The sequence below is a fragment of the Eulemur rufifrons genome, chromosome 15 (assembly GCF_041146395.1).
Source record: "Eulemur rufifrons isolate Redbay chromosome 15, OSU_ERuf_1, whole genome shotgun sequence".
In the NCBI taxonomy this organism is placed as follows: domain Eukaryota; kingdom Metazoa; phylum Chordata; class Mammalia; order Primates; family Lemuridae; genus Eulemur; species Eulemur rufifrons.
In genome coordinates this window covers 108,866,275-108,892,516 of record NC_090997.1, presented here as the reverse complement: position 1 = coordinate 108,892,516, position 26,242 = coordinate 108,866,275, and the positions used below count along the sequence as shown (strand labels likewise).

The 26,242-nt window shown below is 45.6% G+C and overlaps 1 protein-coding gene across 10 annotated transcripts in view; it reads left to right on the top strand.

Moving 5' to 3' along the window:
* The first annotated feature begins 6,319 nt into the window (after positions 1 to 6,319).
* FAM120B (family with sequence similarity 120 member B) overlaps positions 6,320 to 26,242 on the top strand; it is an 85,398-nt gene continuing 65,475 nt past the window's right edge. For 5 of the 10 annotated variants that reach the window (XM_069487951.1, XM_069487950.1, XM_069487947.1 and 2 more), the window contains exons 1-3: positions 6,320 to 6,378; positions 10,643 to 10,769; positions 17,543 to 19,083. In XM_069487951.1, the coding sequence (XP_069344052.1) occupies positions 17,563 to 19,083 (1,521 nt within the window). In that variant the 5' untranslated portion in view covers positions 6,320 to 6,378; positions 10,643 to 10,769; positions 17,543 to 17,562. Of the gene's footprint in view, positions 6,379 to 6,661; positions 6,921 to 10,642; positions 10,770 to 13,008; positions 13,058 to 17,542; positions 19,084 to 26,242 lie in introns of those variants that run through there. The other 5 variants (XM_069487944.1, XM_069487948.1, XM_069487949.1 and 2 more) reach the window with 5 other exon arrangements.

Below are 26,242 nucleotides of genomic sequence, written 5' to 3'. Positions count from 1 at the left end.
CGTCACAATGCACAGGACATCAGGCTGTGGGTGAAGGCCGAGCCGTTTAAACAGACCGAGCTCTTTCTTTGCCTTCCGTCCATTGTCATGTGAATGGGCCTTCTGCGTCGCTGCTAGGAGACCGGCCTGCAAAGCCCTGCTCCAGCCAGCGGGCTGCAGAGAAAGGGACCCCAGTAGCAGCCCAAGTGTCGCAGGGAAGAAAGGGGACACGCTTAGCAAGGGTTTTCTCACCTTCGAATCAACACACTTCTTAATCCCAAAATGTAAAAGGTACTTTCTGGCTCTGCATTCCTTGCTTTTCAGCAGTTTCCTTCCTTCTCGTCATTTTAATTTTTTCTCCCTCCCCTCTGCCACTTCCAGTCAGGAAACAGAGTGGGGCAGCACTGGGTCACCATCAGACTTGTTTTCAAAATGCAATCCTTTTTCTCTTAGGAAAGTGGGAACTGGGGTGGCATGCGTATCACTCACCGTCACTAATTATTCGTGATCCTACGGTGCTTTCAAAGTGTACACACTGGACCATTCCAGCATCAGCAGGAGAGTGGCTGGCGAGCCCGGATTTTTTTAGGAATGATCACAAACGATGATTTGTTTTCTTGGTGGTTGGAACTGCTCCTATTGCCGGTCGTACGTCATACGTCAATTGAGGCCACAGGTGTGGCTGCTTGAGGGCTGTGAAGGTCCCAGGCACTGGGTGTGCTGGTGACGACCACCCCACCACTGGCCAGACCCAACTCAGAGGCCAGACCCCACTCATCTGGTGGCTGAGGACCCAGCACTGCGCAGGCAGGCGGGAAACCTCAGCTGCCTCAGAGCTGGGCGCCCGCCAGCCCCAGCACTTGGCCCCCATCCACTCATCACCACAGATCCAGGGCTCAGGGGCCGAAGTGGCAGTGGGCCTGCTTTCTGCCACCGTGTAAATGACAAAATGAGTCAGGGAAAACGCTCCTGCTTTTCCATTTTCTGCAAGTTTGTGTGGGATGAATATTTCTTCCTTAAAAGCTTCATAGAAGTCACCAGTGAGGCTATCAATCCCTGGCATTTACTTTCTGGAAAGGTTTCTACTTACAAATTCAATTTCTTTAACAAATATGGGGTTATTCAGCTTTTCTATTTCTCCTTTGGTCAGGCTTGGCGATTTGCATGGCTCAGGGTGTTCGGATATCTCCCCTTCACCCTTCACGACGGAGTATCCGCAGCGGTGCTGGCTCCCGTGGCTGGGACGGGCACAGTGTCCGCTCTCCTGGGGATCACGGCCCGTGGCCACAGCTGCACGGTCTTGTCAGAGAACCAGCCTTTTGCTTCCTGGATTTTCTCTGCTGATCTAGGCGGAGGCCCCGGCAGCCACTGGGCCCACCTCATTTGTTTTCCTTTCAAGAATCTCCATCCTTCACTTACTGTCTGTCATCTGAAAATACTAATTTCATATTTTGGTCTAGTTTTCTAGTTGTTTAAAGTGGGAGGGCAAGTTCTTCAGGAATTATTTCTTCTTGGGGGGAAAACTGAAGAGGGTACTTGAGTTGCAAGGAGCCAGCATCCTCGTCCCACACCCGACTGTGTCTAAGGCAATGACTTTATCCCATAAGTGGGAAGGAGGGTGGTTGGGGCCAGGTGATGCGGGGGCTCAGCCACAGGACAGCGGCCTGGGCCCTGCCTCTTCCTGCTCTGCCGTTCTGTCCTGTTGGCTACTTCACTTCCTGAGGGCACGGCTCTGCAGCAGGCCCAGAAGCCTTGGACACAACAGCGATCATTAGAAGAGGGACATTTTCTTTCTATGTGACGCTGTTTATCAGCACTAAAACACTTCAGTAACATGTAATGTGCATCAACTACGTGGAAATCAGTATGTTTTCATGGTTGCAGCTTTTCTTCTTTCTCCATTTTTGGGCGGTGAATTGTTACCCAAGTAAAATCTTGGGTTCATGTGGTTGTTGCACCCAAAAAGATTCAGTTCAGAGTCCACATAAAATTATAACTAACTGCAACTAAGTCTTGCGTTCTTTTTAAAGGGTCAGCTGGTGACCAAGAGAAGCCTGTCCCAGACCCTCTGCCCATTCCACTGTGTCTCTCACAGCTGAAGTGAACTTTCTCTTAAACTTTTCCCTCTTCATTAACCCCTAACTTCAACCCACAGTTTTTCTTTTTTCTTCCTCTTTCTTTCCTTTCCTGCTTTTCTTTTATGTAAATCCTCCATCCCATTTTAGATTCTCTCTGACACTGGTCAGTTGGACGGGTGTGATGGGGCCCAGGAGCCGTGTCTGTCTGGGCTGCGGAGCGGGAGGCAGGAGGCGTGAACACTCACAGGTGAGTTCCTTCTGCTCTGTTGCGCCGACCTCTTTTAGTCTCCCAGGGAGGAGGCCTTGAAGGAACCTTTGACTTTTCTTTTCCTTCACTATAGTGTATTACAGTAATAAAAAGTTTAAAAAGCTTTAGAATTTAGACAGATTGGAATTTGAGTAAAAGTTGTGCAATTTATTGCCACTTGTACTAGTTATTGAACAACTTTTAAAAATCTAAAATTTTCCCTTTTATCCAAGTAACATGCTAACACTCTTAAAATTCAAATAGTATTTCTAGATTTGTGACAAAAACAGCAGTTGTCCACAGCACACATCCCCACACCCAGTCCCTTCCTCTGAGTTCACCTCTATGGACTTCTTTGGAATTGACTCTCGTATTTTCTTAGAGTTTCTAACGCTGCCCTTATTTCCCAGCGTGTTCAGTCCATGCACTTCCTAATTCTAAAAGGCGAGGACGTGACTCTCTCACCCTCACTTCCTAGACACATACATTTACAAACACACGAAGGTCACCTCCCTTTTTCCAAAAAGTGATAGTATCCTTTTTGATTATCACTCAGTAATTATCTTATTATAATTATGCAATTATTCACAGCCAAGGCATAGTCTATAACCACATTTCCTTTTTTGTACAGTTGTCTTTGATAGATTCAAGTGTGTCCTGACTAATTTGCTTATTGACTCTCCTATGTAGCTGTTACTTACCATCGCTTAAACTCTGAAGACCCTCTTTTAAAATATGTATATAGCTCAGGTATTCCATGGACTTCTCTTTTTTCTGGAGGAATTTCTCCTGGAGGCCTCCATCCTCCACTGCAGTTTCTAGTTTTTGTCTTAGCACTTCCCTTCACCTCTCTTCCCTGCTCTCTAGGTCCCATCTCTGTCTTATTCTTCTGTTTTCTCTCTTAGTTTTGGAGGAGAATACCCGTCAATAGCTTTCTGAGATAAGGTTCTTGGTAGTTAATATTTTTTTTTTTTTTTTTTTTTGAGACAGAGTCTCACTCTGTTGCCCAGGCTAGAGTGAGTGCCGTGGCGTCAGCCTAGCTCACAGCAACCTCAAACTCCTGAGCTCAAGCGATCCTCCTGTCTCAGCCTCCCGAGTAGCTGGGACTACAGGCATGTGCCACCATGCCCGGCTAATTTTTTCTATATATATTTTTAGCTGTCCATATAATTTCTTTCTATTTTTAGTAGAGATGGGGTCTCGCTCTTGCTCAGGCTGGTCTCGAACTCCTGAGCTCAAACGATCCGCCCACCTCGGCCTCCCAGAGTGCTAGGATTACAGGCGTGAGCCACCGCGCCCGGCCAGGTTGTTAATATTTTTGAGCTTGTATATCTGAAAATATCTTTATCCTACCCACAAGCGTAACTAATACATTGACTGAAAGTCAAATTCTACGTTAGAATTATTTTCCTCAGAATTTTGAAGTTAATGTTCCATTGTATTTTAGCTTCCTGGGATTCTGTGGGGAATTCCCATGCCATTCAGATTTCCAGTCCCTTAAATGTGACCTTTTTATTTTTCCTTCTGGAAGCTAAGATCTTTTTGTTATCCCTGGTGTTCTGAAGTTTTGTGATGACGTTTCTTGGTGTAGATCTTTCCTGTTTTGTTTTGCTGGGCACTTTCAATATGAGAACATATCTTCTAGGTCTGGCAAGTTTTAAAAATTATTTCTTGAATAATTTCCTTGTCTTCATTTTCTCTATTTTCTTTTCCTGTAGTTCCTATTTTTCAACTGTCAGACCTCTTAATCTTCTAATTGTCTTGTGTTTTCTTTTTCTCCATCTCTTTATCTTTTTGTTCTATCAGAGAGATAGCCCCAAATTTATCTTCTTTTATTAATTTTTACATTTTAATTATTGCTTTTCTAATTTTCAAGAGCTCATTCTTGTTCTCTGAACATTCTTTTATATGGCCTTCTTTCTTTCATAGACATATTATCTTTGGAGACTGCAGATAATAAGGTTTTTTTGAATAACATTTTTTTCCTCCTTGCATTTTTTTTATTCTTCCTAGTGCTTTTTTCCCTCTTTCCTGTCTATCCTCCTCAAATGGCTGTGGATCCTTGGTTATCTGTGTATATTTAAAAGTGAGGCAAAAATGCGATTGGAAGCCATGTGCAGTAGCTGAGGGCTGTGGACGGTGGACTCACTGTGGGACGACCAGAGCCTCCTGTGGCCTGCGCGTCCCAGCTTTCCTGCCCACTGCCCCCAGTACGAGCCCCTGCACCTGAGTTGGTCCTCCCTGGTTGCTCTGTCACGCAACCTGAATTTTTACCTCGGTTTCTTTCCTAGGTTTGCTCCTTCTGCCCGGAAGACCTCCTCTGACCCTGCCTCAGATCCTACTCTTCCTTCCGGGCTCTGCCCTCAGGCGACCTCCTTGCTGCCTCCCCCATCCCCATCTTAGTCCACTCAGGCACTACTATAACAAAGCGCCACAGACTGGGTGGTTTGTAAACAACAGAAATTTACTTCTCATGGTCCTAGAGCCTGCAGGTCTCACACTGAGGTGCCCCCATGGGCGGGTTCTGGTGAGGGCCACCTTCTCATGTCCTCACACAGTGGAAAGGGGGCAAAAGAGATCTCTGGCTGCATCTTACAGGGGCACTAATCCCATTCTTGGGCTCCGTCCTCCTGGCCTAGTCACCTCCCAAAGGGCCCGCCTCCAGGACCATCACATTGGGGATTAATTTCAACACATCAATTTGGGGGGGTCACAAACATTACAAACCTGACTCTGTGTCGCACTTGTTCCTTGAGGTTTGATATATGTTAATTTGTGTGTTAATTTGTGTCCCCATCCACACTGTGCACCCTTTGCTTCTTGGAGTAACCCCACAGCACCCTTGGCTGATACTACTTAGAAGAAAAAAACCAACAGGAAATGAAAGCCTTGTACGCTGAAATGGAGAGATTCCTCCCCAAATCCTTTAATGCATACATGATGTCATTTCAATTTGGTAATTTTTTTTAGTGCTCAGCCAAGTACTCTGCCAGATTCTGAAGGAAAACAACAGAATGTTTTTCCTGGAACATAATTTGACCATTTTACTTCCCTGATGGAAGCTGCATCAGCTTACCACCGCTTACAGCACCCCTGCCGAGACGCGTTGGGCATGAGGATAGGTTTCAAGCTGCATCTTAAGAACTGCGGCTAGAGGAACGGAACTGTGCAGTCTGGCGCCTACCTTATCTTCCAGCCCGTGGGAGCACGACCTCAACGTGCACTTGGCCATCTCAAAGCAGCCTCAGCACTGAGGCTGGGACCGTCGCCGCACACGGAGCTCCCAATCCTCGCACCACCGGCCGGGCCCTACCCTCTCACTTCCGTTCCAGACCCAAGCCTGCCTTCAAAAAAACTTCAGCTCACGAATCTACAACTGCTACAACTGCGGCACTGAGAGCCCGCGGCTAACCTTCCTAGTGCTCACTGCAGCCATGCCCCAGGACAACCCAGGGAGCACTGCCAGGGAGCAAAGAGGGGAGCGCGGAGGGGAACGTGGCCTGGGAGCACTAACGGGGAGCAAACAGGGGAGCGTGCAGGGAAACGTGGCCCGGGAGCACTAACGGGGAGCACCCCAGGGAGAGAGCGGGGGGGGGCGGTGCAGGGGAGCACCCCAGCGAGCGCGCGCCGGCTGCGCAGGGCCCGGCAGAGTCGCATGGTGTGGGGACCCGCGGCCGCGCGCACCCAGCCAGGCAGAGCCTGGGGCGGCCCGGGCCGTCAGCCTGCACAGCCGCCTCTCGGCCCGGCAGGATGGTGTCCGTGGAACCAAGAGCGAAGCGCCTGCGGGAAGCGAGCTGACGACGTGACCCCGGGCCTTCGAAGCGCCTCGTGGTTTCCGGGGCAACATGCTGAGCGTCTCGCTCCGCCGGCGCCTGCGCGCCCCGCGCCCGCCCCCCGCGCCTGCGCGCCTCTCTCCCTCCGGCGCCTCCGGCGTCCAGCCGCGCAGGCGCAGTCCCCGAGAACGGGGCGGGCCCTCGTGCGGAAGCGCCTCCAACGGAAGCGGAAATGAGCGCGGCGGTGCTGCGCTGCTGCGGCACTGAGGCCGAGGGGACGCGTTTCTGGTGGCTTCTCCAGGTAGGGCCGACCCGTTCTGGGTGGCCGTTTGTCCCTCGCGTCCGACCCTCGTGCGTGTCATTCCGTGGACCACGGCGCTCGGGTGCCGTCCCGGCCGCGCCCCGTCCCCGCTTTCCCCGCGGCGGGTCCGCGGGCCGGGCGGCTGCTGCGCCTGACGAGGGCCGGGGCCGCCGCGGGGCTCCTGTGGGGTCAACCCCGACCCGGCCCGTCCCCTTAGGGCGGGTCTGGTTCCTGCGTGTCGTTTTCGGGTCGGGTCTGCCGTCCCTGGCGGCCGCGCGACTTCTCTGGTCGTCCTTGAAGAGGCGACCTCTCTCCTCGTCTTCCCTCTGGGCGTTTGTGGCTGGCCCGGAACCGGGGCCCCGCGCCTCACAGGTCTGTCCTCCCCGGGGAGGAGAGGGAAGAGACGGGGCCCTGCCTGCGAGGGGGAGACGCCGAGCGCCACGCGGGCCCGGCGGCGCAGGGGGCAGGGGGTGTCTTGGAGCTGATTTGCCCCGGGAGGGCCTGGAAGTTTCCAGAAAGGAGGAATTCGAGCTGAGTTTCGAGTAAGTGGGAGTTGGGCGGTGAAAGAGAATTGAGAGGCTATTCCTGATTCCGGCCGAGGGAGCAGAAACGGTTAAGACGTGAAGGTTTCAGTCTGATGTATTTGGGGAACTTCAGCGGTTCAGCGTTCCTGGGACAAGATACGTTGCTTACGTGGAGCGAGGAAGTAATATGCCCAGACGTTGGTATTAAAAAAGAAAAATCCGTCCGTCAGGTGCAGGGGGGGTGGTGTGGGAGAGTCTGCAGCTTGTCAGGGCTTTTGCCGTCATTCGGGGACCCGAAAACCCGGACTTGAGATGGAGAAAACCGGAGGCAAAGAGGCGAGAGGGTGGCTTGATGACGGCCTGAGCCCCTGCGTAGATGAGTCAGAGAGTGAGAAACACAGATTGGGGGCCAGGTCTGGAGCACCAGGGTCCCCACTCCCCAGCGTGTTAGGTGTCTTCCCGAGTCCCTCTGTGTCTAGCGTCCTTTTGTCTTTACCTCCGTCTCTCGGTATCCTCTCAGGCCTGCCCCTCTTTGGACCCTGCTGGTAGAAGCTGCTCGCTCTGCCACCACTGCAGCCTCCACGTGTGTTCTCTATATTTTGGTTCCCCCCTCCTCCTCCTTCTGCATCTCCAAGCTCCCCCATTAGTGGGTTTTCCCCTGACCTCGCTATTCCTTTCGTCTTGGAACTCTAATTGTGCTTTTCTTACCAGTTGTGTTCTTGAAAAGCACCAGTACCATAACTGTGCCAGGGTCCTCACCACTCTTCTCTCTCTCTCTCTCTCTCTCTCTGTATATATACGTATAGCATTTCTTGACCACCTTCTCTCCCAGTTTTTTGTTTAGTTTCTAACCGCCTAATCTTCCAGAGTATGGAAATCTCCGATCAGCTGTGGCCCACTGAGAAGACTACAGTACGTGACTTCTGACAACACTTGCAGTTTTTAGCATCCTGAAATTCTACCCCATCCACGAAAATGAAGTTCAGGCTCTGGGTCTCTCACTTATATGGGCCCCTTCCCAGACACTGGGGCCTCAGCAGTCTTACGTTTATAATGTGTTCTCTAGTTTGAAAAGAGGGTCCCTAAATTGTTTGTTTCAGGCCCTTTACAATTTCGATCCCTTCAAAACTGGTGACTTGTCATCCTGCTGCCTTGAGATTTTTATTTTTGTTTTTCAGACCTTCCCTTCTCCACCTCCTGCTCCTTCCCCTTCTACCGCGTGCTTGTTATTTAGGCCCGGGGAGAAAATATGAATGGGTGGAACTGATCAAATTCCTCACATAGGCCAGGCTCAGTGGCTCACACCTGTAATCCCAGCACTTTGGGGAGGCTGAGGCAGGAAGATCCCTTGAGCCCAGAAGTTTGAGGCTGCAGTGAGCTGTGATCACACCACTGCACTCTAGCCAGGGCAACAGAACGAGACTCTGTCTCAAAAAAAAAAAAAAAAAATTCCTGACATAAACCTGATTTCATTTTGCGCAGGTGTTAGAGCTTGGTAACTTAGTACATTGGCAGAATCTTTGCAACTCCTTTGTTACAAGCTTAAATGCATGTATTGTTAAATGTATTTAACTGCTGAGTTGCCACCTCCTTCAAGGAAAGGTGGGTGGTAAGAAAGATGGTTGGCTTAATTGAAATCATAAGAGCAACTCTTAGCTCCGTGGAAACTAGGGTTACATGCTATGGAAATGCATTCAGAGGAGTTTATTGCAACCTTTCTTTTATTACTTTGAAAATGAGGCAACCCTAATGCCGTCAGTTATTTCTATAGAGCTTTGTAATAAGTATAAATAACTTTATTTTAATTTGCTTTTGAGACATCTCTTTCTTTGTAAGGTGTTCTATTGGGAAAATCTTCAGAGGTTTAGAGCATATTAAAGTTAAATTATTTATATAAATATAACAATGTATTTTTAAAGGATTTTTTGGTAGCAGTTTAAAATTCTCCTAACTTGAGAGGTAAATCGTCATCTTATTTTTACAAATAAGGAAGTCAGTGATGTACAGAGGTTAAATGATTTGAGTTCTACACCTGCAGTAAATCAGGGCCTTTGCCAGCCAAAAAAGCCAGCTCCTGGGTAGTGGTTTTCTTCCTCCTCACCCGCCAACCACTTTTGTTTCTTTTTTGTGACAGGACCGTGCTGTGTCTGTCGCCCAGGCTGGCGTGCAGTGTGACATGATCATAGCTCACTGTAGGTTTGGACTCCTGGCTTCAAGCTATCCTCCTGCCTCAGCCTTCCAAAGCGCTGGGATTACAGGCACGAGCCACCATACTTGGCCTAGCATTTTCCTTGTAAACAAATATTAATAAAGAGGAATCTATTTCATTCAGCTCTTACAGAACATTTAATGTAAGATGGACCAAATTGTATCCTTCAGTGTGTCTGTTCATACCTACGTGCACACATCCATGTATGTCTCTATGCTAGGTTCTACAAAAGTGGGCAGTATTAATCCCGTTCCTGTCAGGACTTTAGCCCCCCAAATTAACTCTCTATGGATTCATGCAAATTATTATAAAGTCAATTATAGTAAAGCCATGGCCACCTATGACAAGAGGATAGTAACTTTCTGAATAGTGGTTTCCGGATAGTTTAGATTTTTGCCCATTAAGCACCAGAGTATCTCATTTCAGATGGGAATCTTTCTAAAATATATCTTCACATTCTTAAATGGAATGTGCTGAATGTGATGTAAACTTTTCGTGGTGATCTCAAGTCATCATTTTAAACATAATTTGTTATGATGTAAACAGTGATATTCTTAGGCTTGTTGAGGCATATGCAGCCGTTTCCCCTTTTCCTTTTTTTCTTATAAGGTGGAAAGGCATGAAAACTATATGTCTTCCCACTTTTTAAAGTTTTCTGCCCTTCTCTTTTCCGCAGCCAGCTGTCAGCACTTCCCTCTGCTGTCAGTGTTCCTGCCTAAGTCCCTGTACTGCCCTGTCTGGGGCGCTCAGGAACCAAATGTCAGAACTGATTAGAAAACTAGTCCATAGTTGATAAGAGCCTAAGGAAGTTTCCTGGGAGTAAGTTGTTTTAGCTTTAATTCATGAACTTGTTGATTTGTATTGGATCTTATCCTGAATTCTGGATAAATGAGGCATTATAAATTTGTATATAAATGGTGTACACACATTTTCCTTCTACTTTCAGCGACAGTGGTTTTCACATTGTGCTTCATCAGCCTCTGAGGGGTTTTGTGGAGCTCCGTGGGGCAGGAAGGCCAAGGGCACGGAGCTCTGGGCTACTGAGAAAAGCCAGAGAAGAGACCTTTCAGTCCCAGCCCTCCTGCTGGGGCCCTGGACTGGGCTAGTGACTGAGAATGACTTGTGGGCAGGAGCAAGCTCTGGGTACGGACACCGATAGGGCAGCTCTGGAGCGAGGCCCTTGGCCCTCCTGGCACGCAGGCTGGCAGGCACCGTCACCCCAGTGTGCAGCAGCGCTAGATGAGGTTGTGCCTAGGAAAAGGACGCCAGGGTTTGGAGGCTGGCAGGACCCAATCTTGCTTCCCTGTTGATTGCCAGCTGTGACCGGGGCAGGTGACATCCCTGACATGCACTGTTGGCTGCCTTCTTTACTACCCAAGCGCGTCTTTGACAGAAAAGCAGCCAGACAGAGCTGATAATGTGCTCCGGTCTGGCCGGTGGGGCTGGAGTGGGTGCTGGGGGGCTTTGGACATAAATGGCACATGCGTATACAGTTGGGCACATTTTGACGCACATATCGCTCTCCCACTAGGCTTCTTCTCCAGCGGACTCTGAGCCTTTGCCTCCTGCTGTCAAGAGGCTTCATCGTAGGGGCTCTGTCTTGTTCATCGCTGTGTCAAGAGCTGCCAGCTGGGGACTTGGAGTGTAGGAGGTAGTAGGTGAGTACTTAGTGCGTGAGCGTGGGAGTGTGGCTGAGCGCAGATCTCACGCCTTTGGTATATCTGGGGGTTCGAAGAGGGTCTCTGCCCTTTGTTTTCAGCATAGAGAAGTGGGGCTCTGCATGGCCCCCATCTTGGGATTCCTCCAGAGTAGGGAGGTTTTGGATCCTGGGCAGCCGTGACAACCAGTGTCCACGATAGCCCCTCGGCTGCCTCCAGTCTTGCCTGCCTCTGGTTCCCACATGGGCGGAGCAGTGTTTTCTGAAAGCACTTGCTGAGGAGCCATGAATGACGATTGGTTTCCTTGTGGACAAAGTGTAGGCATTTTAGTTTGGCTTCTAAGGCCTTCACTAATCTGGCCCATCTACTCTGGCCTCCTCTCATTTTTCCTTAGAACAGAGGTTCTAGCCATACTCTTGGTTTCTTTTTTTCTATTTCCATGTTTGATGAACAAGTTTATAACAAATAAAATTGCAGGTTAAACTGTCAATACTTCATGGAACAGATGTTTTAAGCACCTTAGAAACATTCACCTAGTGCTAAAAGGGTACCTTTTATGTACCTTTGAGACAGTTTCTCTCTCTTGCTCTTGGCTGGTGCTTCCCTCCGGCCACATCTGCCTGTCCTCAGGCCTAGCTCTGTGTGCCCTTTTCCCAGGGGCTGCCTCAGACCCCACACCAGGCTGGTTCTCCCTGCTGAGGATTGCCTGGGACCGGCCCCTGCTGTCTTTGTCCTGCGGTTATGCCCATGAGATGGCTGCTTGGTGGGTGTTTCCCTGCCAGCTTGCTGCTGCTGGAGGGCGGGGGCCTTTTCATGTTCGGTGTCTACTCTAGTGCCTAATATGAAGGTGCTTGCTGAATGCGTAAGCCAGATTTATTTTCAGATAAAATTACCTGGCATTGTGGAGGAGAACTGAGTATTCACACTTGCTTGGTACAGCCCTGGTGGAGAAAAACTACCCATATGTGCTTATACTTGACTCTGTAACTTCGTATCTGAGATCCTAAGGAAATGATCAGAGATGTGTCCAAAGGTTCATATGCAGGGCAGTGATGGCATCTTATTTATGGCATGCAGCATTTGAAATAACCTAAATGTTCAACAGTGGGTTAAGTAACTCAGGTCCACATTGTGCACCCACTAAGTATGATACTGTAGGAGAATCACGTAACATCATGATTTGGGAATATGGTCATAATAAATTAAGACACACAAAAGCAGATTATAAAAAAGCATGATCTCAGTTTTTTTTAAATTTCAGAATATTTTACGGGGTACAGACATTTTGGTTACATAAGTTGCTTTTGTACTATTTGAGTTAAAGTTATAAGTGTGCATTGTACCCATTAGGTGTGAATTTACCCATCCCTTCCTCCCCCTCCCTCCTGCTTGATTTCCACCGAATATTATTTCCATATGTGCACACGAATGTTGTTCGATTAGTAGTTCCAATTTAATGGTGAGTACATGTGGTGCTTGTTTTTCCATTCTTGTGATACTTCACTTGGAAGAAGGGTGTCTAGTCATGATCTCAATTTTTAAGAGCAATTAATAATAGAAAAAGACTAGAAATATGTAAAATGTTTGTAATCATTGTCTTTGAAAGATGAGATTATGGGTAGTTTTTAAAAATGTTTCTTTGTGCTCTCTGAATTTTCTGCAAAGAACATGGTTACTTTTTGAATCAGAAATTTTTTTATAAATGTATTTCCAATATTAAAAAGTAATCTAGTTGATAAAAATTATAAATATAGTAAGACATCACAAAAATTTATATGGCTTTTAAAAAAATTTTGAGATAATTTAAGAATTTTAACTGGTGCTGGGCTGATTTTACTAAACTTTGGGCAACTGATAAAATATTTGATAGATAAATTTATAATATAGTTATAACATAATAAAACTGTGCCACAACAATTGATGAGATAGGTTTTATAAACCTCATTTTGCAGATGAAGAATGTAAGCTTTTAGCACAAAGTAACTTGCCTAAGGTTTCACAGTTACTAAGTGGCAATTAGAATTTAAACTCAGTTCTGTGTTGTGTTGGAGCCTTTCCTTTTATCAGCAATACTATACTGCCCTTCACGTTCTCATTTTTCCCTGTGACGCAGCTAAAAGGAAGTGTCTTGACCAGTGGTCCTGGCCAGACAGTTCTGGGGGCTCCTCCAGGGCACGGAGTCTGGACTCTGTACCTGGACGCACCAAGTCCGTCATGATGACTATAGACGTTCCATTTTCTGCTTGAATAGGCCAGGGCTAAGGAAGATTCTGACACTTGTCAAAATGGTAAGAAAGATTTTATTTAAGACTGTTGCAATGGAGGAGAGAGATCGGTCTCAACTCCAAATACAGCGAAGGCAGATGGGATTTGTCACCAGCGAGCAGGATGAAGAGGTGGGTGGATGAGAAATTTCTAAGAGGAGATACCAAGGCAGGGGCATCACCTATCAAGGGTGGGGAGTTCTCTTTAAACTGTCTTAGCAGGATTCTTGCTAAAAGCCCAAGATTGAGGCCTGGTGGAGAAGAGGGCTCAGGGGCCTAACTAAAGTGTGGTCAGGAGAATCTTTGTCGGCAGTTGGGGATTCCTGGGAAGCTCAGCCGTGGAGTGAGCCCTGCACCGGGACCCTCTAAAGCGTCAAGGCCAACTTGCAGCCGTCCTTGGTTTGTTTATTCACCTGGTGGTTTGTATGTTCATAAATATGCAATGAGCCTTGAGCAGACACTGTCCCATGTTCTGGCATGGGGTAGATAGTGATCTCTTGGGATTTTCAGTCCCTGTTCTCACCCTGTTGGTGCTAAGAGGTCCCTGTAAGTTTCACATTTTAGGTGGGGATGGTGGGGAGGGGAGGAGAGGGGAAACAGCAGACCTCTGACGTTCCGCACCGAGCCATGGGAGCATCCCTGGGAGGGCCCGGGCCCAGCCAGCAGTTACCACTGAAAGAAAAACTATTTCATACTTGGAAATAAAGCAAGAAGAAAAGAAGACTGCGTGCTTTGTACTGTCATATGGGGCCATTGTTTAACAGATTCACCCAAGATTATTTAATTTTCTAGCAAATGTACTTCTGTTTGTCTTTGCTGTTTACTCCCAATTAGAGTCCAGACACTGATTTAATATGCTGATTTGTAGATATTTGTCTTGTGGAGATGCAGATTATTTCTGTCTGGTAAAGATAAGTCCAAAAGTTATGGATTTCTTTTCTCCAATTTAAAGAGCTTATTTGAGTGTCCCTTTCCTGAAGGACTGTGAATTCCAGCTCCTGCAGTGCTGTGGACCAGCTTCCCTGTCCCTTAAGCTCCCTCACTAAATACCGTTTGCATAAATTGTCTTTTGGCTTTTGAAAATTATGCTGTGACATGGTTGGGGTGCTGGGTGTGCCTGGAGGCAGTGACAGCTGCCAGGCACTGGTTGTCCTGCGGAGGCTGCTCTCCACATGGAAGGTGCCCCTGGGGCTGTCCGCGAGTCCATGGTCCCTGTGTCCACAGTGACCCTGTAGAGTGGTCTGCACTGCCTGGGGCGTCTGCCCGTGTCTGGGGTCCGTGTGTTTGTGCTGAGGCGCCACTGCTCATTTAGCAAGCTGGGAGAGTGCCAGTGCAGACCCTTCCATATGTCCCCTTTCCTCTTTCTCTGCACTTCCCCTGTGACCCACGTGTTGGGACGGGTCAGGCTGTCAGAGGAGACTCCAGCCACCCCTGGGGGTGAGGTGGCCTCCAGCTGTGCCTCATGCCTGCCGGCAGCTCCCCGCCTGTTTCCTGCTCTGGAGATTTGCTCCCCAGACCCTTTGTGAGCTGCTCCAGGGCAGTGATTCTACTCTGCACTGTTTCTTTGGCCACCATTCAATTCTATAAACTTGTCAATTCCTGATTTCTCTGATACGTCTTGGATTCATTCGTTTATCCATTCAAGTACTGCACTGGGCCTGTCGGGGTGGACGTGCCGGGTGCCAGGCTGTGGCAGGATGGCGAGGCCCGTCTCGGTGGTGGTGGCTCCCAGAGCGTCCCAGGCTGTACTGGGGCAGTAAGACTCCTGCTTGGTGAGACAGAGCTTCTGTTTCTTTCTAAACAACAATTACCTAGATAATGAAGATTTCCTGTGTAATTTGCAGGTAGAATTTTATATATACACGCGCACAGATACGCACATACACATATTTCCCCTCCCCTCAGTCATCCTATAACAACCTTTACAGAAAGAAATACAAGGTTAAAAAAATTGTGATATCCACGGAGTTTTCTGTCTTTCTAGAGAATTTATTCTGTACCACACTAACTGCAGCAGAAGTGACTGTTGTAAATATTTAACGCTTTAAGGTGCTGAAATACTGGGGGGGGGCACCCTCAAATGTCACAAGTTCCCAAATCCTTGCCTACCCCCGTTTTTCTTTGTAAATGCCGAAGAAGAGCACATTGTAATGTAACATTCCTGTGGTAATGTGTTATTCAAAATGTGAGAAATTGGCAATATGAAAGACAGGAAGAACTAGTGCCTGCTTCATTAAAATAGTGAGCTTTTCAATACTGGATGAGAAAAACATTTGAATAAAATCGGAGGACCGAGCTTGACTTTTTCAAAATAAAGAGGAGAATATTTTGAGAAATTTAGTGTTGTCACTTGCAGTTGTAATAGAAAATACTGGAAACAAAAATCCGTTTTTGGTGGCAAGGGAAGGCAGCCACCCGAACGTGGCAGAGGCTGCTGCTCAGGGCGGGGCGCATCTGCCTGGACGTGGGAGGGAGGGAGAGTTTGCTTTGCTGCTTCTCCTGGCCTTGTCTCCGGGTGTGGCATGTGGCTTCTTAGTGTCCTGGGCAGGAGCTGCCCGAGCCTGGCAGTCCCGTCTGGTGCTGGCTTCTGACCCCGGTGGGCCTGCGGAGGAGGAAGGAGTGCGCAGGGGCTGGCGTGGGCTTCGTGGGGCCCTCCACACCCTCTCACAGAGCGTGGTGAAAGAAGCGGGGTCGTTCACAATGCAGAAACCGAGTCGGAGTGCAGGTTTGTGAGGTTTATCTTTTGGCTCACCGCCAGCAAACCTCGCACAGCACGCCTCATCAAGGATAGGCATAGAACAGGTCTTGAGTTTGTGAAATGTAAGTGAATTGTTTTAATCCTTTCTGACCAACTTTCTTTGTGTCCTTGTATTCCCTTTCCAAAGCCTGTCCCCTGCCTGCTGTGTTGGAATAACATCAGAAATGAGAGTGTCACCTTCCTGGACTTGGGATCCATGCCCAGGGGTCCCAGAACTCAAACACCGTGGCTGTGTTGCCAGGATGAACTCTATTTGAGTAACAGCCCAGTGGTAATGATCTGGGTGTATGTATTGGTGCATCGCATTGTATTTCATAGCTTAGTAAGACTTCTCCAGATTTCCACATATAAAATGTGTGCTGTTATGGACACTCAATTCTTGCACATTCTTATTATTAATGGCTATTAAACAGATAACTTCAAATTCTGTTAGGGGCTAGTGTCCATTTAATCAGTAAATCCTTCAAAGGTAGTCCTCTTCTCAGCCTAGTGCTGTACTCGCAGTTTCTTCATTTGTAAAATAGAGCGTGTAGCTTCTACTTGTCAGGGATGTTTCAAAGATTGAAGATTTTGTATGGTGAATGCCAGCTCTGTCTGGTGGCTGCCAAACGTAGTGCCTTGCAGCGTGAGCGATGTCAGGATGTTGTGCGTGGTCACTGGCGACACCACTGCTGCCTTCGGTCCTAAGTCTAGGGGAGGCGTCATTTGTTCTGTGTTGGTGTTTGCATAGTAAGAACTTTCTGTTCTGGTTTATTAAAGGACGTGCAGCCCTGATCACACTTAAATCTATAGTGGAAAAAATAGACCATTAAGATTAAAAAATGTCGTGATAGAATTTTTCTTAAACATTGATGGATATTGTGGCCTACTTGAAGAAAGCCTTATATTATGTCTTATAAATAAGAACATCTTATTATATATTTAAAGTATTCTGCTTTTACATTTTCGAAATTCTAACTCTTGAACTACTTTGTTTCTGTTTCTAAATTTTAGAATGGTCAGTTTTCCATTTAATGTCATCAGTATCTCATATGGTACAATGTTTGGTATAGTAAATTTTTATGTAGGTTTTTAAAAACCTTTATTGCGATATATTTGACACATTTTTACAGTGTACAATTTGGTGAGTTTTACCACAAAGTAGTGCACATATCCGTCACCCCAAAAGTGTCCCCTTGGGAATCCCTCCATCTGGCCCATCGCAGCCAGCGTGGAGCTGCTTTCTGTCACTCCCTGCAGGTTGGCCGAACACTCGCTGGACTAGAGTCTGATGTGAGTTGAATCAGAGTGTGTGCTCTTCTCTCTGGCTTCTTTTATTCAGCACGATGATTTTGAGAATCATCCGTGTTGCGTGTTTCAATTTATGTTTTAGATTTTTAGCCATAACTTCTATTTGAGTTCCTATTTCTAAATGAGAAATACTGCTTTTTTGAAAACTGTTAACCTCTTTTTGAATTTGGTTGAGAAACATCTTGAATAGTAACCTTAGTGAAAATCTTAAAAGATGGTTGCACTATATTGGCCTTGTGAAAGTCCCGCTAAAGTAATTAACTTACATTTAGGTAAAGTCCTCGTGTTTTAATTGAAAACTCTTTAGGCTCCTAACCAGTATGTCATGTCACCTTGATGACAAGTGTTTTTTTGGAAATAGAGAATGAATATAAAACGTTGTCTTGCGTTTGCTTTGAAAGGTGCCATCTGTCTGGTGACAGTTCCATAGTCACTAATTGCTGATCTGTTTTTCTTTCCAGATCTTTCCCCGAGTTCAGCTATGGGGGTAAGAGGCCTGCAAGGATTTGTGGCAAGTACCTGCCCGCACGTGTGTACAGTGGTCAATTTGAAAGACCTGGCAGCGCAGCACCGGAGCCGGCATCCCGGGTGTGCTCCCACCGTGGTGGTGGATGCCATGTGCTGTCTCAGGTACTGGTACACTCCGGAATCTTGGGTCTGCGGCGGCCAGTGGCGAGAGTACTTTGCTGCTTTGCGAGACTTTGTTAAAAGCTTCACAGCTGTGGGCATCAGGCTGGTGTTCTTCTTTGACGGCACAGTGGAGCAGGGCAAGCGGGGTGAGTGGGTGAGGCGGAGGCTGAAGAACAGCAAGGAGATCAGCAGGATTTTCCATCATATCAGGTCCCACAGGCAGCAGCCCGGCAGAAACATGTTCTTCATCCCCTCCGGCCTGGCCCTGTTCACACGATTTGCCCTGAAGGCTCTGGGTCAGGAGACTTTTTGCTCATTGCGGGAGGCAGACTACGAGGTCGCTTCCTACGGTCTCCAGCATAACTGTCTCGGGATTCTTGGGGAAGACACAGATTACTTAATCTACGACACTTGCCCCTACTTTTCTATTAGCGAGCTCTGCCTGGAGAGCCTGGACACGGTCCTGCTCTGCAGGGAGAAACTCTGTGAGAGCCTGGGCCTCCGCCGGGCAGACCTCCCGCTGCTGGCCTGCCTCCTTGGCAACGACACCGTCCCAGAGGGCGTGTTTGAGAGCTTTCGGTACAAGTGCTTGTCCTCCTATACCTCTGTAAAAGAAAACTTTGACAAAAAAGGCAACGTTATCTTAGCTGTGTCAGATCATATAGCTAAAGTTCTTCACTTGCATCAAGGGGAGAAAAAATTAGAAGATATCTTACCTTTGGGACCAAACAAAGCTCTTTTTTATAAAGGAGTGGCATCATATCTTTTGCCAGGACAGAAATCTCCATGGTTTTTCCAGAAGCCCAAAGATATAATAACTTTGAACAAACAAGTAATAACCGTGAGTTCAGACCCTGAACCCAAGCAAGATGTTCCCGTGTGTACAGATCCTGAATCCCAGCAAAATGTTTCCATGTGCACAGACCCTGAATCCAGGCAAGAAGTTCCCATGTGTACAGACCCTGAATCTAAGCAAGTAGTTACCATGTGTACAGACTCTGAATCTAAGCAAGAAGTTCCCATGTGTACAGACCCTGAATCTAAGCAACAAGTTCCCATGTGCACAGACCCTGAATGGAAGCAACAAGTTCCCATGTGCACAGACCCTGAATGGAAGCAAGAAGTTCCTGTGTGCACAAATCCTGAATCCAAACAAGAAGTTCCCTTATATGCAGATCCTGTATCCAAGCAAGAAGTTTCCATGTGTACATACCCTGAAATCCAGGAAAAATTACCTGTAGCAACAGACTCTGAATTTAAGCTAGAAGCTTCTGTTTGTACACACCCTGAAATTGAACAAGAAGACGCCATGAATATGGGGCCTGAAATAAAGCAACAAGGAACCATGGTTTCAGATACAGAAATCTTAAAGGTACGTGGGTGTGCCCACCCGGATCTAGCATGTCGTGATTGAAAATATCTCTGTGGATGAATTTGTTAGTGAATATTTGTCGACTGCCTTCAGTGGTTGAGGCACTGTGGGAGGACACAGAGCAGGAATCTGTGAGTCTAGTTGGGAAGAATGACATCATGTATGTAAGAACTGACATCATAACCTACTTGTGATATCGTCACGTGAATATTACATAACAGAGGTGTAGGAACTCAAGGGACCCACTCAAGGTTGTGGGTTAGCATACAAGGAGAAGTTCCCCAAAGAGATAGAATTTGAGTCAGACCTTAATGGGGGCCAGAATTTGCTTTGAATCGGCAACGTCTTGGAGTTGCAGAAGCGCTGTCATCTGGGGCACAGGAAGAGCGGTCGGGCTGGAGCGCGGGGTTTGAGGGGAGGAGCAGGGAGGAAAATGGAAAGGGCAGACGTCACAGCCAGATGGTGAAGGGTGCTGATGCCACACTAGGCGTAGACTTAGGTCTGAGAGCATTGCAGGGCCTCGGAAGACTTGACGGGGCCACTGTGCATCAGGCACCTGTCGTGGGTGAGGTCCTGTGCCTGGTGCGTTGTGTGTCTTGTCTGAGCCCCTCACGGCGTCATCCCTGTTTTCCAGATAAGGTCCATGTCCACACAGTGCTCAAAGGCATCTCAACAAGTTGGAACCAAACTTACGGCCTCGCCCACAAGCCCTTTATTGTTCTCGGCATCGTAAGCATCGCGGTCTTCCATTTGTTACAGTTGCATAGCTCTCTGGGGAGGCTGCCGCCTCCTAGTCTGGTGCAGAACTCAGGCCTGGGCTGCAGCGGAGCTGCTAGGGGTGATGCCTGGTGGGCGGTGATGTTGGCTGGCCAGCCAGGGCTCTTCTGGAACATGAGCCTTTGTCACCTGCTGCCCGCCTCTGCCCACCTCTGGAATCTCTCTGCTTCTGACGGCTGTGGCCCTTTCCACATCCCAGCTCGCTCATCTCCAGTTTGTGCGTGGCCTTGCATGAGTCGCATTTGAGCTCAGGTGCGTTCGTGAAGGCTCATCTTCTCAGACACTGGCCTGTGTCCCCCACAGACGGCCTCTCTGGCCCTGGCCATTTGAGTCAGCCTCCTGACCCATCTCACCCCAGCTCCCCCAGGGAGGATCTGGTAGATTAGGTCAGAACACAAAGGGCATCATGTGTATTTTGAAAGAATTTAGAACTTAATTTTTGTACTCGTTGAGGTGGCATTGGATGTTTTTAAACAGGGGTGTGATGTGATGAGAAATTTGTTTTTGAAACAACTGCAGAGAATGGATTTAAAGTGGCTGTTGCAGAAACTCAGGTAAAAGACAAAAGAGCTAGAATTAGGAAAAAGGCAGTGAAATAGGAAGAAACACATTCAAGAAATGTTTCAGAAGTGAAACTAATATTAAGTCTTTCTGTGGAGGTGAAGTTCCTTCGTGAGCACTGGGGATGGCATTTGCTTTCAGCTGAAGGAGGAGGAGGGAAGGTTTTCTAGGGAGGACGGTGACCTGAGTGCTGTTTCAGGTGAGTTGAGTAGATGGCACCCTTGACGTGGTCACGTAGTGAAATAGGGGCCTAAGGTCCCGCCCTGGCAGGAGGTGGACGTTTGGAAGTCATCCTGCGTTGTGTGTAAGTAGGAGATCTGTGGGATGGAGACGTAAGAAACGGTGCACTGAGGGGTCGGTGGGGGCAGAGGAGGTGGGAGAATGAGGGAAGACTTAGCCAGCAGGAGCCCAAGGAGGGAGGTCTCAGGGATGAGAAGAAAGCGTCAGGAGTGTCTTGCGCTGCAGAGGTGAGGACGTAGAATCAGGACTACACGTGGACAGTGGGTTTGGCAACTGGGAGTTTTGGGGACCGTACAGAGTGGTTACAGCAGAGGGTTGAGAGTCGAGGGTGGAGGCCAGATTGCAGGGGTTTGAGGAGCAAGCTTGGAGGCCAAGAAGGCAGGGAGTTTGGCAGAGAGAGAGCCTTTGATGGGAAAGGCGGGGTCAGGGCGGGTCGCAGGCCTATCTGAGCAGGAGGGCGCCAGTGCAGAGTGGTGGGTCATGTGGTGTTCATCTTGTTGGACTCACATCTTTGAAAACAATTCTTAAGTTGCCCTTATGTTTTTCCTTTAAAATTTTTTTTGCAGTGTAGTCTTCTAATCCTATCTAATAGGCAGGTAAAATTCAAGCACACGTGTATTTTACCCAGACACAGTCACCCTGGAAATCCTCAGGTGGAAACGTTGCGGGGCACAGCAGTTACGTTGGGTTTACGTCTGCGTTTTCTCCACACTAGCATTTCGGAAAATCAGTTAAATTTAAGAGCAAATTATGTGGTATGCAGAGTGCTAGATCAACTAAATTAATTTTGCTTTAGAATTTTTGAATTAAGTGGATATATTAAGATTTTTTACAGATATAGAATGCTATATATCTGCATTTAAGGGCAGAGATAAAAAACACTTACATGATAGTGATCTAATTCATGAATTAAAATTGTAGAAAACGTAACTGAATACCTGTGTACATCTAGGTGTTGCATCTTAAATTCTGTATAGTTGCCAAAATCAAGGATTTCTTGGTAGGGTAAATATAATTTATTATAATTTTCTAGATAGATTTATAAAAATGCCATCTCTTGAATTAAAAAGAGACAGAAGTGGAAGAGGGAATAGAATAAATGAAAGGTGATTCTGCCCTAAAAGGATCATGAATACATGACTTGAACGTTTCTCACAGGTCTGTATCAACAGGGAATAGGTTGCTTCTGATGATCTTCAGTTGGTTAGATGTCAAGTTAGTGCTCTGTGACTACAATGTTACTTAACTCTTTAACATCTTTTTTTTTTTTTTAAGCCTACCGTAAAGCTATTAACAGATCTGCCTCGGTTTGAAGAAATTCTAGCGATGAAATAGATATTTTGTTGTATGTCTAGGTTCTGAAGAGAGTCTTGGATAGTTTTATTATAGTCTTATAATAATTATTAGCACTTACTGACAGTGAACTGCACGCCAGGCCTCATGGTAAGTGCTTTTCCTGTATGAACTCCTTGGCACTTTTTTTTTTTTTTGAGACAGAGTCTCACTCTGTTGCCCAGGCTAGAGTGAGTCCCGTGGCGTCAACCTAGCTCACAGCAACCTCAAACTCCTGAGCTCAAGCGATCCTCCTGTCTCAGCCTCCCGAGTAGCTGGGACTACAGGCATGCACCACCATGCCCGGCTAATTTTTTTTCTATATATATTTTTAGCTGTCCATATAATTTGTTTCTATTTTTAGTAGAGATGGGGTCTCGCTCTTGCTCAGGCTGGTCTCGAACTCCTGAGCTCAAACGATCCGCCCACCTCGGCCTCCCAGAGTGCTAGGATTACAGGCGTGAGCCACCGTGCCCGGCCCTTGGCACTTTTTAAAACACGCTTCATATATGACGAAAGTAAGGGACAGAGAGATCAGTTCATGGGCAGTTAGGTTGATTCCACGTCTTTCCAATTGTGAAGTGTGCTGCAATAAACATAAAAGTGCAGGAATCTTTTATATAATTTCTTTTCCTCTGGGTAGATCAGTAGTAGGATTGCAGGATCTAATGATAGTCTACTTTTAGTTCTTGAGAAATCTCCATACTGATCTCTGTAGAGGTTGTACTACTTTATATTCTTAGTAACAGCGTGTAATTGTTCCCTTTTCACCATATCCACACCAACATCTATTGTTTTGTAACTTTATAATAGTGGCTGTTCTAATTGGAGTTAAGATGGCATCTTATTGTGGTTTTAATTTGCATTTCCCTGATGATTAGTGATGTTAAGCATTTTTTCATATGTTTCTTGGCCATTTGTATATCTTTGGAAAAATGCCTATTCATGTCATTTGCCACTTTTTAATGGGTTGTTTGTTTTATTCTTTCTGAATTGGGTTCCTTGTAGATTCTGAGTATTAATCGTTTGTTAGACATGTAGTTAGTGAATATGGTCTCCCATTCCGTAGTTTGTCTCTGTACTTTTCTGATTGCTGCTTTTGCTGTGCACACAAGCATTGTAGTTTAATTAAGTCCCATTTGTCTATTTTTGTTTTTATTGCATTTGCGGTCTCAGTCATAAATTTTATGTCTAGGCCAATGTCCAGAATTGTTTTTCCGAGGTTTTCTTCCAGGATTTTTGTTGTTTCAGGTTTTATATTTAAGTTTTTGATCCATCTTGAGTTAATTTTTGTATATGGTGAGAGAGAGGGATCCAATTTCTTTCTTCTACATGTGGCTATCCAATTTTCCCAGCACCATTTATTGAATATTGTGTCCTTTCCCCAGTATATGTTTTTTGCTGGCTTTGTCAAAGATCAGTTGGTTGTAGGTATTTGATTTTATTTCTGGCTTCTTTATTCTGTTCCATTAATCTACATGTCTACTTTTATGCCAGTACCATGCTGTTTTGGTTATTGTAGACTTGTAGTATAATTTGAAGTCAGGTAATGTGATGCTTCCATTTTTGTTCCTTTTGCTTTGGATTGCTTTGGCTATTTGGGCTCTTTTTTGGTTCCGTGTGAATTTTAGTATGTTTTTTTTCTAATTCTGTGAAAAATGACATTGATATTTCGATGGGAATTGCATTGAATCTGTAAATCACATTGGGCAGTATGGTTATTTTAACAATATTGATTCTTCCAGTCCTGAAGCATGAGATATTTTTCCATTTGTTTGTGTCTTCTACAATTTCTTTCATCAGTGATTTGTAGTTCTTGTAGAGATCTTTCACTTCCTTGGTTAAATTTATTCCTAGGTATGTTGATTTTTTTGCAGCTGTTGTCAATGGGATTGAGTTCTTGATTTGGTTCTCAGCTTGATTGTTGTTGATGTATAGAAATGCTATTGATTTTATAACCTGAGAGTTTGCTGAATTCATTAATCCTGTGAGTCTTTTGGAGGAGTCCTTAGGGTTTTCTAGGTATAAGATCGTATCACCAGCAAACAGGGATGATTTGACTTGTCCAGTTTGAATGCCCTTACTCTTGCCTGATTGCTCTGGCGAGGACTTCCAGTACTGTGTTGAATAGAAGTGGTGACAGTGGGCATCCTTGTCTTGTTCCAGTTCTTACGAGGAATGCTTTCTTGATTGCATCCTTTCCTGGCTTTGGTATCAGAGTGATACTGGCTTTGTAGAATGAGTTAGGAAGGAATTCCCTCCTTCTTGAACTTTTGAAACAGTTTCAGTAGGATTGGTACCAGTTTATAAATCTGCTAAAATTTGGCTGTGAATCCATCTGGTCCTGAGCTTTTTTTTTTGTTGGGAGATTTTTTTTTTTTTTAATTATTGATTTAATCTCACTACTCGTCACTGGTCTATCTAGGAGTTCTGTTTCTTCCTGGTTCAATCTTGGGAGGTTGTGTGCTTTCAGGAATTCATCCATGTCCTCTAGGTTTTCTAATTTCTGAGTGTATAGTTCATAATAGTCTCTGATGATCTTTTGTATTTCTGTGGTATCAATTGTAATGTCTCCTTTATCATTTCTGATTGTGTTTCTTCAGATAATCTCTTCTCTTCTTGGTTAGTCTAGCTAGTGGTTTGTCAGTTTTGTTTATGTTTTCGAAGAACCATTGTTTTATTTCATTGATACTTTGTATTGTTTTTTGGTCTCTATTTCATTTAGTTCTACTCTGGTCTTTGTTATTTCTTTCTTCTGCTAACTTTGGGTTTGGTTTGTTCTTGTTCTAGTTCTTTGAGATATGCTGTTAGGTTGTTAATTTGTGATCTTTCTACTTTTTTGATGTAGGCATTTAATACTGTAAGCTTCCCTCTTAGCACAGCTTTGGCTGCGTCCCACAAGTTTTGTGTCAATTTCTAGCTTTATTCCACTGTGGGCTGAAAACATACTTGATATGATGTCAGTTTTTAAAAATTTGTTAAGATTTGTTTTGTGTCCCAAAAGTGGTATATCTTGGATAATGTTCCATGTCCTGATGCAAAGAATGTCTATTCTGTAGTTGTTGGGTGGGATGTTCTGTAAATGTCTTGTTAAATCCATCTGGTCTAAAGTCCAATTTAAGTCCAGTGTTTCTTTGTTGACTTTCTGTTTTGATGATCAGTCCAGTGCTTTGAGTGGGGTGTTGAAGTCCCCTGCTATTACTGTGTTTCTGTCCAGCTCTTTCCTTAGGTCTGTAATACTCACTTTGTGAATGTGGGTGCTCCAGTGTTGGGTGCATATATATTTAGAATTGTTATATCCACTTGCTGAATTGATCCCTTTATCATTATATTAATATAATGACCTTTGTCTTTTTTACTATTTTTGATTTAAAGTCTGTTTTATCTGACATAAGTATAGCTACTCCTGCTTGCTTTTGGTTTCTGTTTGCATGGAATATCTTTTTCCACCCCTTTAATTTCAGTCTATATGTGTCTTTATGGGTAACGTTAATTTCTTGTAAGCAGCATATAATGGAGACTTTTTTATCCATTCTACCATTCTGTATCTTTTAAGTGGAACATTTAATCCATTTATATTCAGAGTTAATATTGATATGCGAGGCTTTGTTCTTATCATATTATTAATTGATTTCTAATTGTTTGGTAAATTCTTTCTTTTTCTCTTTTTGTTTTTGCAGTTTGTTGAACTGTCACGTTGCTATTTAATTCCTTTCTCTTCCTCCTTTGTGTGATTGTTTTATGAGACCTGTGAGTTTATATTTTCACATGTTTTCGTGATGGTGAATATTGACCTTTCCTTTCCACATTTAAGACTCCTTTGAACATTTCTTGTAGAGCAGGTCTAATGGTGACAGATTGCCTCATTGTTTGCTTGTCTGGGAAAGATTATTTCTCCTTCATTTATAAAGCTTATTCTGACAGGATATAAAATCCTTGGCTGGCAGGTTTTTGTTCCCCCAGCACTTTGAAAATGCCATCTCATTCTCTTCTGGCCTGTAAAGTTTCTGCTGAGAACTCCACTCTTAGTCTGATCGAGTTTTCTTTATAGGTGACGTTTTTCTCTTGCTAATTTTAAAACCCTTTCACTTTGGCTTTAGTTGTTCTGATCATAATATGCTGTGGTGAAGTCCTTTTTGTAATGTCCTAACATCTACCTGAGGATTGCTGGGCATCCTGCATCTGAATGTCTAACTCTCGCTAATCCAAGGAAGTTTTCATGGACTATTTCCTTAAATAAGTTTTCTAA